This window comes from Crinia signifera, chromosome 5 (assembly GCF_055691185.1).
Source record: "Crinia signifera chromosome 5, ASM5569118v1, whole genome shotgun sequence".
Classification (NCBI taxonomy): Eukaryota; Metazoa; Chordata; class Amphibia; order Anura; family Myobatrachidae; genus Crinia; species Crinia signifera.
Window position 1 is genome coordinate 258,858,881 of NC_139221.1, and position 17,948 is coordinate 258,876,828.

The 17,948-nt window shown below is 42.9% G+C and overlaps 1 protein-coding gene and 1 pseudogene across 1 annotated transcript; one reads left to right on the forward strand and one right to left on the reverse strand.

The window, feature by feature from the left end:
* The first annotated feature begins 4,361 nt into the window (after positions 1–4,361).
* Positions 4,362–4,497, forward strand: LOC146006067 (U2 spliceosomal RNA; annotated as a pseudogene).
* A 4,251-nt stretch (positions 4,498–8,748) lies between these two features.
* Positions 8,749–14,180, reverse strand: BAMBI (BMP and activin membrane bound inhibitor). Its single transcript, XM_083188903.1, has 3 exons — positions 13,827–14,180; positions 10,498–10,773; positions 8,749–9,539 (listed from the first exon to the last, which is right to left on the reverse strand). Exons 1-3 carry the CDS (start codon positions 13,900–13,902, stop codon positions 9,121–9,123), a joined length of 771 nt encoding a protein of 256 aa, XP_083045029.1. The 5' UTR covers positions 13,903–14,180; the 3' UTR covers positions 8,749–9,120.
* Between the last annotated feature and the right edge of the window lie 3,768 nt (positions 14,181–17,948).

Sequence of the window (17,948 nt, forward strand, 5' to 3'; positions counted from 1 at the left end):
CCTGCGACCACACCGGGGACCAGCAGGGGCGACAGCAGCGGGGGGAGCGGTAGCGGAGGGGGGGCGCATCGTGCCCAGAGGCAGCTCCCCTCTTACTCAGAGGAAGGGGCCGCCACTGAGTTTGGCCCATTGGCATGTCTATAATGGGTGTGTTTAGGGTTCAGACGGCCCTACACTGCACCTATTTTTTCATTATCTACCCTGCAGAGCCCCGCATTCGCATTCGCAGCAGCATTGCGGAACCCACCGTGACCATTTTAACAGCGTTTGATGCATGTGCAATAAGAAGAGACCTGCACATGCGCACTAGACTGAGACATTGCTGGGTTTCCTAGTGACCATAGTGCCCGCAGTCTGTAGCTCTGCCGGCTACAGAGGAGGGGTGCCGGATGGATACTTCACCCGGGCTCCTCCTCTCTCGACGTGCCCCTGGTTTAGCCAAACAAAACTACTTAGAGAGCAAGTAGAATGTAATGAAACACAGGATTTAATTGATATCTAGGAATAGACAAGTCTTTTCAAAGCAAATAGTAAAGTGGGAATGGGAGAAAGTAGAGCAAGTCCTATTTTTGTTTGCTCCTGTTCGGTCAAGCGTTACACCAGCGCCTCTCATAGAGATTAATGAGCTGTATGCAAGTTCCCATCTCTACTCTGTCCTCCTGTTTAAAATGGAATAGCAAGAGATATTATTAATGTACCCAAGTAGGGATAGCTACCATATTGTAACACTGCTGCAGTAGAAACTGTACGTAGTCTATGTTCATACAGAATTCTGAATGGCCACACAGAGGCCTGTAGGCTGATATGCAGTCTTCAGGCCTCTTATTCATGCACTCACCTATTTGTAAAAGTAACAAATGGCTTGTAATGAGCCAGAGATCCTCCCTTTTGTAGTTAGTGTGTCAGTATTAATCAGGAAGATGGCCCAGTGCATGTAGCACAGTATGCGAGTCCTCTGTGAGGCACCAGGCTGAACCATCAGTGCACCAGGCTCATTTGCCTACCAATAGAAGATGTAAAGAGACTCCAGTGTGTTCTGAGGGAGTAATTAGACCATGAAACATTTAAAATTACCATGAAATGAGCCAGGGACGCAGAGATAACTGCCGCTTCTGTCAGGGCAGCAATAAAAGCACCCAGTATTGTCCCCTAAAATGAAAGGTTAAATGGTTAACATGCCTGATGGCACAATAAAACAATAAGATGTCATGTAGTATTTCAATGTTCTGCAGAATGTCACTTCAAACAAAGCACCGTCCAGCATAAGTTTTATGTACTGTATATAGCCTATATATAGCTCACCAGTCCAACTATGTACATAAGCACTACTATAGTATGATGTAAATGATCTATATAAACTTACACAGGAGTGGTTTATGGACACAATAATGTACTTGGCTACTGCAGTACAAGTGGCACCATTGTAAGATGAACCGTTCTCCTCCCAAAGGAAAGGGATCATCAAGAGGCATGAGTATGTTGCATAACTATCATTTATTTGAATTTTGCTATTTATGCATAGTCTCCAAGTACTAAGCCTTGGAGAGTGATAAGGTGGAGAGAGATAATGTATCAGCTCCGTCCTAACTGCCACTGCATAAGCAGTGTTGAAAAATGATCAGTTAGGAGCTGGTTTGTTACATTATCTCCCTCCACTTTATCGCAATAAAAGGCATAGTACATAGACCTCATAGTACCAGTCATTCTGATCCTACCACCAATTTTCAAAAACAGCTTGTAAAAATGACAGTAAGGAGCTTATTGGTTGATACTTCTACTATCTCTCTCCTCAATCACTCTCTAGAGCTTAGTACATCTTCCCATAATGTTTATTATACAGGATATTAATAAACATTTTCCTATTGCATCCCACCTATTATTTAGAAGAGTCTGTTCCACTGTTGGTTAGACTATACATTTTCCACAGACATGAAGACATTACCTAGGAGCCGCAAACACTTAAATATAGCCCAAAATGTACATGTCCCGCAATAGTACAAGATCCAGGCAATGTAATTATCCCCTTATTCACATCACTGACATCACAGCTGGGTACACATATATACAATTGTCAGGCCGTTCTTTCGTTCTGGGTCGGACAGCCGTTCAATTGTATAGGTGTGTACGCTGTCCCGTACGAGCGATAAACGGCAAAAAACTGTCTTGACCGTCCACACTCGGTCGGTCGACGGTTCTTTGCTGTTTAATTTTCATCCGACAGGACGGCCTCATATCGGTACAAAAGTGCAGTGTGTACGCACGTTCGACCGATATGCTGCCATCCTTGCGACTATACTGCCAAAGCTGGAACGTCCATGTGCGGCCGTAACCAGCACCAGGCTGAAAGAGCCGGGGCTGGTATTAAAAAATCAGGAAACCCGACAAATAAGGCTTCGCTGATTTTTTAAAACCGACTTTCTCGGCTCTTGATTGGTCAGAAATCATTTTGAGCAGAGACGCAGTGGAAGAAGGATCTCTGCGTCTCTAGTATACAGCGGAGCAGAGCGGGAACCAGCAGCCAGGAGCAGCGCGTCTTGAAGTGAAGATGCCGGGGTGGACGCCAGAGGACAGGTGAGTAGGATTTCCTTCCCCAGAACCCCTTTGGATTACTACGGATCCAGGACTCCGGACTCTTCAGCCCTGGAGCCCCGGACCCTGGGACCTACCTACGGGATCAAGATAGGTAAGTATCAGTGTGTTTGTGTAATGTATGTATGTATTAAACTTTTATTTTTCTAATGTGTCAGTGTGTATTTATTTAACTAATTTTTTTACTGTGGAACTACAAGACCCAGCGGGCCCTTTAATGCCCCACAGGCTGGGACTTGTGGTTCTCCAAGTCCCAGCTTGCGGGGAAGGCTTGCTGGGACTCATAGTTCCACAGGAAAAAACAATAGTTTTTTTCATCTATTTTTTTACACAAAGATCAGCTCGATGCCCACCGCCCAGGGGCATCGAGGACAGCACCAGGCTTCAGCCTGGTCAGGTAAGTCCTGGAGGGGGGACCCCTTAATTGGGGGGGTCCCCACTCCCCCAGGACCCCTGGTCAGGCTGACCGGTCAGAGGGCTGAATGCTTTGGCCGGGGGGACTTGTATAAAAAGTCTCCCCCCCGGCTGTGGCATTACCCTGCTGGCTGGTTTGGCCTGGGGCTGGTTCTTAAAATACGGGGGACCCTAGTCATTTTGTCCCCCGTATTTTGGGAACCAGCCCCGGACCTGGAGCCTGGGGCTGGTTTTAAAAAATCAGCGAAGCCCTATTTGTTGGGAGCCTGGTGCTGGTTACGGCTGTGGGGGGGACCCCACGCCGTTTTTTTTTTAATAGGAGGGTGACTGCTATAATTATGCCCTAACCCAGCCCATTATGATAATTTTGGTCACATGTGACATATCACTAGCCCAAATCGAGACAGTGTGTACGGTGGTACAATCTTTTTCTTGCGACTGTTTGGACGGGAGTACATCAGACGTCGCAAGTAAAATTGTACAGGTGTGTACGCGCGTGTCGGCTGTTGTTTGTGGATGGTCCGACGGGAGTACGGTCGGCCGAACGCTTGCAAGAAATAGGGATTGTATATATGTGTACCCAGCTTAAGTACATGTATCTCTGATGAGCTAGCAGCATAATGATCGCTAGATTAGATCCCACAATCCTGTAAGGTCCTATTGTACGAGACAATAGAGATTGTATACAAGCAGGGGCATTAGGGAAGAATTTGCATTGTCTGTCTCTCTGGCTGCCTCTACGGAGGGCTAAGAGAGTTGCTTCACTTTCAGATAAGCCTTCCACGAAGCCTAAAATGCTATAAAGCATTTGATCATTTGTAGGCTATTCATCTACATGTTTTCTCTGCTAGTTGCAATAATTTACTCTTATGTTCATGGGATCTTTTGATGTGTGTCAATTGACATAAGGCCCTTCCTTTCTGTATAAAGCCTGACGCTGACAGAAGAGTCTATGACTCACGCCGTCTACTTTGTACATCTCCCTGTAGCTGACACAATTATGCAAATCAACCCGAGGCATTATATGAAACCCCTGTCATCATGAGTGGATAATTGGGCAGTCCAAAAAAAAAAAAAAGTGATTATACTATGTGGTGAGGTAATAACAATGAACATTTATCTTTAGATTAATATATTTACTGTTTTTCTGCTATTTTATGATTTCAATAAATTGTTGCAGTCTTTTGTTAGAAGTAAAAAAAAAAAAAAACCTAACTATTCCTGTGCAGATCCTCTTTTTGTTGTTAAATTCAATGTTTTAGTTACTTCGTTTTGTTTTCAGTATTAAAATGGTACCTGAAAAGCTAATAGAAGCAATTGGGAATTGGGGAAGCATTGGGGCAGATGTATTAAGCCGTATCGCTTCTCGGCCTTTTGGCTAAGATCAAGTGTAGTATCTGTTCTTATCAGTGGGTATGGATTGGCCTCTGGCAGAGACTAGAAAAAGGCTGGACTGAGTAGCTGCTCTGATGGGCAGAGGGTGTGGGACCCCTCTTTTTTGCCTGGGAGTGGTGAAAAGTCTGGCTGAGTACCTTAACCTTGGGATTGGAGAAACACTGAGACTGAGTAGATTGCTCTTCCGAGGGGGCCTCAACCCCCAAGAGAGTCATTCGAAAAGCCCAGTGGAGTACCCATTCCCATGCCAGGGGCTGGAAAGTGCCCTACGATGGGAGCAGAGAAACACTTGGTCGGACGCTGATCGGTCGGCTGCCTAGGGTCCGAGGCTGCACTGTGCCCCCGGGGAAACTCGGGGGTGCCGAACCTGCACGGGTGATCCCAAAAATCACCTTGCACAAGTAAGCACTTGCACTGCGCACTTCCCTCTAGGTTAGGCTGCACATCCTTACCTTGTCCTTTTGGATGGGGTAGGACACTTTTTCACACCCCCACCCCGGCCTTCTGGCTGGGGTCCTCTTTATTATTTATTTCTCTTCTCACGTTCGTGCAGTTTTCACGTTTTCTGTAGTTTGTCATTTGTTTTTTTTTTGGGTTGTGTGGTTGACCCTTATGGGCCTACCATTCCCCAATGTGCCGAAGCTCTCATCCTTTTGGGGAGAGCTTCGGTCCCCTCGAGGGCGACCCTGAGCTGCAAGGCAGGTCTCTCCAAAGCTTCGGGTGCGGAGGACCCACCATCCTAACCCTTCCGGGGGTTGAGGAAAGAGGGTTCCGCTGAGCTCCGGCAAAGAGGACCCACCGATCCCTTTTTTCCCTCTCTTCTGCCTTATGGCTGAGAGGGGTTAGTGGAAAAATGGGGCCCTTCAACTTTGGGAGAGGGTCCACTCGATCGCACGACCCCCTATGCACATGTTTAGGCACAGCACTGGTGGTAGGGAGCACACCTCGGGCTCCTGAGTTAAAAAAAAAAAAAGCCTTGAATAAGTCTCCCAGCTCTCTTACAGGTATACTGGGGCAGATGTATTAAGCCTTAACAAGAGATAAATTCAAGGGTGATAAGGAGAGATAAACGTCCAGCCAATCAGCTCCTTACTGACTTATTTCAAACACAGCCTGTAACATGGCAGTTAGCAGGTGATTGGCTGGACGTTTATCTCTCGTTATCACCCTTGAATGTATATATTGTTAAGGCTTAATACATTTGCCCCAATGTTCCTACACACATCAACTTCCTGACAGGAATGCATTGATATCTCACTGCTGCGGCATCCCACCATTATAAGCAATGTTACAAATAAAACCACTTTATGGAGAGGGTTGGTTATGGCGCTAGTAATCACTATGTTTGTGGGAGCAGCTATGACTGAGTGGTCAAATCTCATAAATTGCACAATTGTGAAATAAAACCAAAGAAAAAGTAATAGCTCGCACACTGCTACACAAGTGTAAATGGAGTTAAAATAGGGGTTTTCCTAGTTATGGGAACTTTTGCAATATAATTGTGAATGTTTCGAATAGGGTTTTTTTTTTTTTATGAGTAATGCTGTGTCTAGGAGTTAGTCACCCCTGCACAGCAAACAATGGCTTCCTGTAATTGTTTTAGCAGTGGTCAGTTAAATGTTAGAATAGATATCTGTAGGTTTGTAAGCAGGACCCTAAAAACACAGGATTTTTATTGTGCATTTCTGGCATTGCTTACTCCAAAACAGTGACTGATTGCCAGATCCTAATACTGGCCACACATCAGACCAACTTTCCTACAACCATCCAACTAGTTGGTTGGTTGGACCAAAAATCTGTATGGGGGCAAATGCCAATAAGCAATTTGCTCACAAACTTAGGAGAATGGACAAAAACATTCAGTGAAATTGTTTAAATCAAATAGGTCCAACTACAGTGTATTGTCTGAGTGACAGTTGTTGTCCATTTTCAGATTTGGGAAACAAATTACTTAATTAAAAATGACATAATTACAAATTACATTTGCTCCTATCCAGTACCAGGTTTTTATTCCATCCAACCAACTAGTTGGATGGTTGGAGGAAAGTTGGTCAGATGTGTGGCCCGCATTATAATAGCATGCTTCAGGCTTAGATCATCTGCTAGCGCAGCAGTCATCATTCTACAACCTCCCTGTGAGTTTGTGCCTATGCAATACTGGTCATAAATGTATATTCTATAAGAGCAAGAGGATCCGGTTCTCAGGACAATTAGGCCTCATTTACTGGGGTAGTTGCCCCCACGTTATTCCATTCAAGTTGCCATATAATGGGATAAAAAGCTTCCAAGATGAGTCATCAAAATGTAACATTGAAATAATTAGTAAATTTAGACAATAAAAAAAAAAAAGAAGCCAGTTTAGTTTGTATTGGGTATAGAGATATGAGGTCTGTATTTTTTTTTTTAAAGGGTTGAAGTTTGATCCAAGTCATTTTAACAGGCGACATGCTCACTATGGGTCAGACATGTCAAGCTTCGAAGTGATAAAAATGGAGAGTGATAAACAGTCAGTCAATGTGCTCCTAACTGCCATGTCAGAGGCTGGGTTTGAAAAATTACATCTAGGAGCTGATTGGCTGGCTGTTTAGCACTTTCCACTTTATCACTTTGTGAAGCTTGATTTAAAACAGTAAAGGCTTGTCCACACAAGTCATTCCAAATAATAGTTACAGGAAGTAACAGGCGGGCACACTGCACAAACTACATGCTGCAAATATTTGCTACATAAAGAAAATGAAAATATACAAAACTAGTCGCATAAACATTCCGACCAGTACCTGGTACCAGTGATTGGCTGCCGAACATTAGTCTTTTCTAAAGATATTCGTAGATTTTTCTCCTGGGTTACAGGGATAAACAGTCCTCCTTGGCGTCAGTGTGTCAGCATGTGCCGAACCCTAGCACTGCTCCACATAGAAGTATTAATAAAGGGTCCGAATACGCATTTCTATGTGCATTGATAGTTGCAAAAGTTGGGCATGGCTGCAGGTACTAGACCTATTGAGTACACACTACCCATTATTATGGTTTTCATATTTCTTGACCAAACAGATGGATCATTATGGGCCAAAGTAAATACTTCTATCCATTTGCTGTAACAGGTGTGTGTTTGCCAATGGTACAATGCAGAAGGTGTGTTGCTAAACCATAGGGCACTTGAATGTATGTCCCCAGATCTGGAGGAAGTCTCATGTTAAAGATTAGGCAACACCTAGACCTGTAACCTTTCATTTAGCAAATTACCAAGCAAATGACACACAGAACTCTAACCTAGTTCGTGTTCTTAACCATCCAGGGATAAGAAATCCTTAAATTGTGAGGACAATCCTAATGCCTACATTTAAGATCCCCTCCCTCTCTTTTGGGGCTGTAAGCTGAAAGACGACATAGGGTGTGGTCATCACAGTGTAAGCAGCAGTAGCATCACAATGGCAGGCGTGGAAGGGAAATGCAACAATGCAGAGCTAGCAGTCACACAGACTAATGTGCAGTAACAGAGCATTGGTAAGAATGACTAGCGTACACTATTACAAGTTACAGAAAGGGTGAGTAGGTAAAGTCATTTCCACGTTTACTGTGTGGTGCAATGATACATGCAGCTGAAGCATTACAAAACTCAAAGCTTACAGCAAGTCCGTCACATTCAAAACAGAATAAGATATGTATTAGGGGGCTATAGCGCATTAAGTAAAATATCCAAGCATTTTAGCCACATAAAAGTTTCCATTCGTTAATGTATTATTTAGCAATATGCACAATGTTTGAAACTCGTACAAAAATGTGAGTGGGTTTAGAAAAAAAAAAAAAAAATATGAAAATTACAAATCGATTTTGTGAACTGTAAGTTTATCAAGGGACAGAAGAAAAAGGATTGTGGATTAAATCTATTTTAGCCATCTGTTGCAGAATATGCATAATAGCGTGTGTTTATTTTGAAATATGTTCATTCATATCTTCTTTATAAGGCTAATTGTATTTTGGTTAACTGATCTTTAAGGAAAGAGTGCAATTTTCAATAATTATGTGCCCAGCATATAGTAACAGACCCAAATACAATGGGGGAAATTTACAAAGATGTGAGTTTTTTTTTTTAACATGGGATGTTGCAATGGGCAACCAATCAGAATCTATTATTTAATTAGCACCTGCTAGAAGATAATCGATAGCAAGTAGATTCTGATTGGATGCCCATTGCAACATCCCATGCGGTTACAGGTTATAGCCACAGGTATAGATATATGTATTTTACGTGTTGTGACCTTTTCTTCTATTAAAGTAGAACAAAATAAGACATGCTTGCAAGAATTCTCCAAAACCACCAAACCCTCTCAAATAACCACAGGCAAACCATTTCAGACAAAATATATATATTTTAAAAAAATCTTTACATTAAACATATATAGAAACATGTACATTCTGTACAGTTTATTTCAATGACCAATATTAGCTCCCTAAAGTTCAGAAAGCATTGGTGACAGTGTACAACTCCTCAACATCTTGCCTCCTGCAAATAAAACCAAATAATACAAATAGTCCGCAACTCCCAGATCTGTGCAAATAAGACGTCTTTTGGAATCTTTCATAGGAAACAAGAGATTTTCGCTGTGCAAAAGATCCCATCACCCTCCTCTTAGGAAGACAGTTTTTTTTCTTTAATAGAGATAAAGTGCTATTATCCAGCAGAAGAAGGCAGGGCCTACTGGATGATCATCTTCAATGTGGTCATACAAATTCCAGCTTTCCATGTCCACTGTACATCCCCCAATGAACCAGAGAGATTAATTTGTCATTGCTGAGGTCTGTATGCCTCATTTTATCACAGGTCAAACAACAGTTTTCGTGGCCACTAACTGGCACCATGCACTCCAAGTCTAACTTGGCCACTTGTCTTTTTTTCGAATGGTGCCCGTTAAAGCTGTAGTGCAGACGGGAAAGCATCTGTTGTCTCTGATCTTGTAATCTCTTATTCTCACTCCGTAACATGCGGAGTGCAAGCATGATAAGAAGCACCAGAATCAATCCCCCAGCTATAGGCACAGCGATCACAGCTGCTCTGAACCACAGTTCCTTGGAGGAAGTCAGCTCTTGGACCTTCGTAATAAGGTTTCTTGTGCTTTCGTGCTGGTATTTGCCGCCAGCCCCTGGAAATAGAATAAAAAGCAATACGTCAGTGTACACATCGATTACGGAGATTGCTAAAATGTATTACGTCATGAAATTTAAAAACCTAAGAGGTAATTGAGCAGGGAAAATAAATATATAAATTAAAAAAAAAAAAAAAAAAAAAAAAAAAGATAAAAGTTAAAAGATCATGGTGATGAAATTATTATTTATAGTGGGCTATAAAAATATTTCGGGGAGAGAGCATTAATATTTTAAATGGTCATGGGCCTTTTAGTTAGTGAAAGCAACTGTGACACCGCTGTGATAAAAATGTATACTTATCTATGGTACTAGTACGTATAAACCCCCCCCCAGCTAATTGATAATTAATTTAACCCTTTGAGTGCCAAGTGAAATTGTCAATATAGGTGTGAAAATTGCCAAGCAAACATTTTTATTCATCATAATGACTTTTCATTATATATATATATATATATATATATATATATATATATATATATATATATTTTTTTTTATTTGAATTTATATAAGAAATGTGAACGATGCTGGCATTTTTAGTGTATATTTTGAACATCTCAGATGTTGGCACTCAAAGCGTTAAGTTTGGTTACGATAGTGAAGATTGTAGGGAAAACATGGCACTCACTTGTTGGTGTGCTTGTAATATTTAACCTACGGAGACTTTCAAGAGCGAAAAGACATGCAGCTAAAACCTAAGATCTGCAACGTTCACACAAATGGAACATTCTTCTAAACACTGGAAAGAAATTGCTGCAAACAGGGCACTAAAAGCCAGACAGGAGCCAAGCGCTCAGACAGACATCAAAGCTACCTAACAGAAATACATCTTTAACTCTAACCATGCCTTTTCCCACTGGTATCTCTAATTACATTAACAACAAAATCAATACCAGACACACAGGGCCTTGGCAGCCATAGGTTATACATCAAGGAAAGGGACTTTGCTTCCCATACCTGATGTTTCGCTCTTTGGATGAGAGAGAACATCGTGAAGGCCTCTGTAATTGCACATATCTTCATGACAGCACTCGAGCTTCAGACTCTGTTTCTCCTCGACTTTGGTTTTGCAGATATCTGCCGTGTTTGCAATTGAGTCCAGACAGCCATGTGTAATAGGTGAATTACTGTTTTGAGGGTCAAGTAGCCTAGAAAAGCAGGCGTTCAATTCAGATTTGCACATGTATCCAGTGGCAACACAGTGTGGAGCATCACAGTAGCATCTAATTTCACCTGCAAGAAAACAAAGAATTAATACAGACTATAAAAAAAACACAATATAATTTGTAGATTTTCACTAACATTAAATAGATTTCTTTATACAACCAAAACAGGATCAACTTCTATACTAAACTCGAAGGACTCGAAGTGTTGCCTTGGAGATCTAACAAATATACAAAGCTATCTAAGATGCTGTGTATTTAATATAGGCCCAGCAGCAGACGACCCCTGTGGCAGTGGAGGTGTTAACGTAAGAACTGTACGAGCAGACACAGAAGGGCATTTTATTTTACCAAGTCCCACTTAGTGAATGTTATAAAACAGGAATCGTGCAGCTCACAATTACCCGTGTGTTTGCCAAAGTCAATTCCTTTCAGCTGAAATGGAAAGCCATAAAATGGTCAGAACTACAACACTGGTGTCTCTTCCCCTAACTTGCACGCAATGTGCAGTGTGGTCAAATACAAAACAGAAAGGGGAAAAGGCTAAGAACTCAATACCTCAACTGAACATATATCTATATATCTTTCAGGAAACATCAGGGGTAGAGGGGGGGAATGCAGGAGGAAATGATAAAAGGTCTCCTTCAGAAACCTTTCCCTGCAGAGGGCCCCTGAAATGTGAGAAAAAAAAATTGTTCTAGTGCATAAAAGCTAATTAAAATAGCTTTCATTGGCTTTCTAAAGCATCTGCACTTAATGCAGCTGATCTCAAATTAAAAACCTTAGCGTAAATAAACAAATAATTAAAAAAAAAAAAAAAACATGAATAAAGACATTCTACAGAGATTGCAACACAAATGGCACCAAGAATCACTCTGGATAAGCACGGTCCCTACCATTAAATGTTTGTCTCCCTGACCATCTTGGAGCACACAGATTTGGTGTATCAGCATTATCTAAAAAGCCATCCAGTGCACACAATAAAGGCCGAGATGTTGTTACACTGCAGCCCACCTTGAGATCAGATTTCACCTCTGTGCGCCTGGCTGTGCTCCCCTCCTTTAATAGCCTAGTTAATGGAAGCCAAATGACAGGAGTGCCTGGGTAACAGGAGGCATTGCATTAGCACTGACCAGATCTCCCTCAGGCTTTCAAAGGCCAAAGTGCTCCCGGGAATCTCAACTTTTATCCTACTCATTAAAAGACAGAGCAAATCTAGTATCAGCTATAGGTGTATCCATTACAGCCCTGCAATTTAGCATGGGAGGATAGCGGCAATGTAGTTTTTATAGCAGATGTACATTTATTGACACAAATGCAGGCTTATCTACTGCTAGTGACACTTTGACTAATGGCAGAAGGATCACACCAGAGTTGAACCTTTGCAGTCTCCCAGCACTTAATCTATATTTTGCCTATATTTGCGTATAAAGTTTCTTTCAATGTTTTGCAAAGGGCCAAAAGGCTATTTGTACATGGGGAGACTGAACAATGCGGTTTCTGTTCTCCAGCTCCCCCTTCTTGTATTATACTGTTATGTAGCTATTAACCAAAAATGCCTGCTTCTAGTCAGAATGGCTACAGGAGGCTGCTGCAGGGACTTTCTGCCCCAAAAAGCTTTTGAAGTCAACAGCAGCCAGAAGTATGTGAGCTCCTAATTATATCATTATCAGGCACATAGTTTCAGTATCTCTGAGCTCACATCAGTCCTAGTCACTCCCTGATCTGTTCCCCTTTGATGGGGCCAGCAGGCTTGTCTCAGAAGCAGCAAGAGCTGTTATTTGGGATGTCACACCTCCCCCCTCCCTTACCTGTGGTAAGGAATACATATTATGGTTTGTATAAAAAGGTGTGTACACACACACACACACACACACACAATATTGTTAATGATTTTGTCCTTTCACTAATGGTGCCCACACTCTGGGGTAGATTTATTAAGCTCGGTGAAGTGATAAAGTGTCTGTTTTTTATCACCGACCAATCAGTTCCTAACTGTGAAATGACAGGTTTGAAAAATCACAGGTAGGAGCTGATTGGCCGGTGGTGATAAAAAAAAACCAGACACGTTATCACTTCACCGAGCTTAATAAAACTACCCCACGGTGCGTTTTAGGCTTGCGGTGCTCACTCCCACATAACACAAAAAAGTATGTGCTGCACGTACTTTTTGTACTAGATCGCATCTCATCTATAGTTCAGAGCGCACAGTGCTTTAGCACATCGCATGCACTTTGAACTGGATGCGATGTTTTGTTCAGTGACATCACCTGGCGCCCTGCTGAACATGCAGTCATTGATGGTATAAGCGTATGTGACTGCATGTTTAGAAGACAGGGGAGGGGTCAATAATGACCCGCGGAATGAGTACACACTAAACAAAATGCAATAACGATGCAATTAAAAATAGATCTTATAGTGTGTACCCAATTTAAGTGCCCCAATCACAAAAAAATAAACCACACAAACCAACACAAGACAATTTATTTTAACTGGGGGAAAAAAATCCCAGCAGAAATTACAAGAGCCCAGGGATTAAGCAGTAGGTTGGGTAGAATATTTGAAACTAGTTAATGTCAGGAATGTATCTATTGTTATAAACAGAATCCCATCATAGAATAGGAGGATGTTAAAGCTAAGGAAGATGCAGCGCAACACAGGTTTTAAAACTACACTAAAAAGTAATATAACTCTTTGGACAGCCAAAAGCCAGATCCCTGCAGAACATCTTGCAAAGTGGAGCTGTCAATCAACCAAAAGTGAACACATAGCTTGGGGGACGTTCTGTGCAGCCTCAGTAGAAAAGAAACTCATTCATTGACAGTAGTGTAGGGAATGTATAGCCCACTTCATAGACACAGCGCCCCCTAGTGCCAGATTACAGTGAGGAGAAACTTTCTAGGTTTCTAGGTTGCATGTATGCACACTCTATAAAGTCTACTGCAGCACACACAGGTAGCAGAACATTTACGGCTCTGCAGTTTTGGTGCAACTACAAGTCTCACTCTGATCAGTTATCCCTTGGGGACAGTACATACTGGGACTTGTAGTGCATTAATTTGCCGCTGCCCAGGTGTACGGTAACTCCGGGTAACCCATAATGGCATGACATACAGGACGTACCTTTAGTGAGAAGCACGGCCATAGCGCAGAGCTCTAGCTGCAACCACAGGGTGATCAGGCTAGTCTGACGATCCATCTACACGCCCGGCTCTCCCCAGCTCAGCGCTGCTCGTCTTCTGGGGGGCTGCTGTGCACAAGAAGCGTCACCATCCAGCACAGAACCCGGCAGGCTTGTACACTCCACAGTATAAACGGTCCCCCGGGCTCACATCCAAGCCAGAGGCGAAACGTACGCGGTAATCCAAGCGGTATAATCCTACTCCCAGCGGGCGACCCGTCCCGTGCACAAGTGACAGTGACCCGGGCAGCAGACCTGACTCCAGTGAGCTCCCAGAGGCCGGCACTGAGCATAAGAACGCGGACCCCGGAGTTGCACACACCTCGCCCCGCCCTCCTCCACTCAGTCCCCGCCCACCCGCTCGCTGATTGCCAGCAGCAGCGCTTCTCTGCTCAGCCCCGGCTATACACATGCACACAGTTCTGCTGTTGGAGCCGCTGGTCTCAGTGCTACTGTACCCCGGGGCAGGAGAGTTGGGGGCAGGTCTACCACCACAATATGCCTGACTAATGTGCATGTTCCCTAACCTGCTTATTAGTGCTCTGCTGTCTGCAGCCCCTTAGATCTATAGGTGCTTATATAATACAGTATATCCCACCTCCCAGTATTCTGTATTTATATACACTGTATCCACTGTTTTTCAGTGGTTCCCCATGCTACAATTCTCCTTTCGTATTATAGATAGTAATTTTCCAGCGAGGTTATAACAGACTACACCTTACATTAAGATGACTTGTAATAGGGCATGCAGCATTCATACTCATTATGAGCAGACACATAATAATGTTATATACACTATATATAGTCCTGGCTCCAACCATATCCCAGCTCTGCTGTCATACATTATATTCAGACCTATAGCCGTAATACAGCACCACATGTATACACTGTAAAAACTCGTGAAGAAGGGACTACTATATAATGATCTGATCTATCCTATGATATTAGAGCTCTCCATTGTATATGTGTACTACTGTGTGCATGTCAGTGACAGCCGCAGTTCCCTACTGTTCCCTACTGTCCTACATTACTACATTGTGATATAGTGTTGCCAGTACCTTGTGATACAATGTTTCCCCTGCTTCATATACAACCCTGCACATACTGTTTACATTCTATAGTATGTTATTTCCCTAGGCCACTGTCCTGCATTAGAGTGCAGCCTGGTAGTTATTACATATACTTGTCATGTATTGTCTCAGTTACACCCTATAAAATGCATTTACCCTTCCCCAGCTGAAAGCTACAGATAGCTCCCAGGAACCCACAGATCACATTCACTGTGTATGTTGGAATTAGCCCTTGGAAATCCAATGCCATAATGGATACATGAAATAGGGACTCTTAATGACTCTTCATTAAATATCTGCGTTTAAAAGCTTACAGCTAAGTAACGAGTAATAATGGCTCATTACAGTCACTGTGCACCCACCGCCTGCTGTAACCGGAGCATCTCTGTACATACGGCCAGCAGCAGGCATTATACTATGGGGCTGCATTATGGATGAGCTCATTTCTGTTTTATGTCATATTGGCCATGTGTTGGATTATGCTGCCGTACAATAGTATGGAGAGGCAGCTATGTACAGTACCAGTGGTAGTGGCAGAGCCTGTGCTGTGTGTGTGTGTGCCTGGGCTGCTGTGACAGTACAGTGTAATCAGTAGGCTGATCACAGGGCAGAGCATGTCGTTGGACTGGATGGGGAAGGACTCCGAGACCTAGGGCAGACGGTTAGTAAAATTAGCAATCCAAAAACTACATGGCGCCAGTGAGGCGACACAGACAGAGACTGACACTCAATTATCCCTTAACAATACCAGGCAAACACACAGCCCAGCCTGATCAATATCAGAGCAGTGCGATCCCTCTGCTGATATGCTAATTCCCTGCTACAGAGCTGCCGCACAGCATCAAAGAGGGGCTAGACTTATGTATGTATAACATATATATATATATATATATATATATATATATATATATATATATATACATGCATACAGTTCAGCAATGTAGTTGTTGCCAAAACAGACAAACAACTATGTAGTGGGTGATACTGAGGGTGGCTCCCCAGTCTACTGTCCTCTGTCCTACCAGCAGTAGTTTGTTTGTGTCTGCTTATGTCTGTGACAATGAAGTGTTACCATATCATGTCATTTACATGGAGACAGGAAGAAATGTACTGTAAATAGCATAGGCACCTGAGAGGTAAGGACATAAACAAAACTTGCACTAGAATTTGTCAGGTTATTTGTTTCACAAATACCTGCTAACACAACTACCTGCCAACACAACTACAGTACCTGCTAACTAATGTTCACTACTGTGTTGGTGATACAGGAAAAGTTGTGTTAAATAATTAAGCAACAGTTTGTTACTCCTTATTAATACGGAAATTGTAATGGAACAAATGTTACTGATTAGCAGGAACACGATGTCCAAGTAATTAAAATGAATATACTGAATATTGTTTTTATTTCAGCTCATATTATTTCATACATATTATTTTTATTATTATTTGATATATTGCAACAATCAAGGACAATTTAAATTAGGTCTGCCAGGTCAGAACAGTGTATATATAAGCAGTGAATGGCTTTAAAATAAAATAAGTATTAAAAAGTGTTCACAATTTTATTAAACCCAGACATTACAGAAATATAAGCTATGAAGCAAGTGTACGACAGCATGAAAAGGGTTCTAGGATTGCATTAACGCTGGGTTGGCACTATTGCTGGGGTGGCACTATCACTGGGGTGGCACTGTTGTTGCCCATCGGCCCCTTTTTTTTCCCACTAACACCATCTCTTTAATATTTTAATTACATTTCATCATCTTTTTCACTCTCTCTATAGACTGTATAGCTTCGGATTCCTATCACTAATATTTATTAACACTATAGTTTCTTCACTTGTGTGCTGCTCTGGGCATTCTGGCTTTATGCTGTTTTTTGTGGTGCCACACCATGCACCTAGATATAGCGCTAGGGACCCCCAAAATACGGAGAAGCCTTGACAATGGCTTGGGGGCATATCATACATTTGCACAAATATATGTAACCAATATCTCTGAATTCTATTATCATGTAGTGTTCTAGACTGGTTACTTATAACATTCAGTGAACTGAAACAATATATCTGTTAGTAATGTTGCAATTTTTGCAGATGGGCAAAACCATGCTGCACTGCAGATGGGGCAAATGTAACATGTGCTGAGAGAGTTAAGGTGCCCACACACACAGTAAGATTTTTGAAACCATATGGCCCTTTCCAACCGATCAGAACGACCAAATCTTTAAAAACTTACCGTGTATGGGCTTGAAGACAATCTAATGTGGGTGCCCATGGGTCGTTCATTGAGCTGCAACTCTGCCTGCTGCCGCTCCTCCGCGCCCTGGCCTGTGACGGGTAGGAAATTTCAAATCAATAGGATGGCCACTGATAGGCTGAGAGAGCCCTATTCACTTGATATCTCCTGTTTCTGTGCAGGGTAAATATTGGCTGCTTTATTCTTAAGGTCCCCACATGGTTAGATTTTTTAAAGCATATGGCCGTTTCCGATCGTTCAGATCCGTGTGTGGACTTGATGACGGTCCAATGTGGGTGCCCGCAGGTTGTTCATCGAGGGTACAGGGGATGCAAGTGCCATGAAACCCAGCGGCTTGGGGGGCCCCAAGGCAATCCCCTAAAGCCTTTTTTTTTTTTTTTCAAATTGTGCCATCCATCAGTGACTCCCAGCACTGAGAAGCAGGAGCTGGGACCCTGCTCTAGGATGCAGGAGGAGGAGACCCATTGCCAGGTAGATAGTTAGGAGGAGACCTGGGAGCCGGGGGGTGCGGGACGGGTTCCCGACAGTCGGGATACCGACAAGCATTTACCCGACGTCGGGATCCCGACTGTCAAAACGCTGACAGCCGGGTGCCCGACGGACACCCACTATTTTCCCTCGTGGGGGTCCACGACCCCCATAGAGGGAGAATAGAATAGGTGGCTCGCGTAGCGAGCCACCGTGCCCGCAGCGTGGCGAGCGCAGCGAGCCCGCAAGGGGCTTTTTTGCACTCGCCATG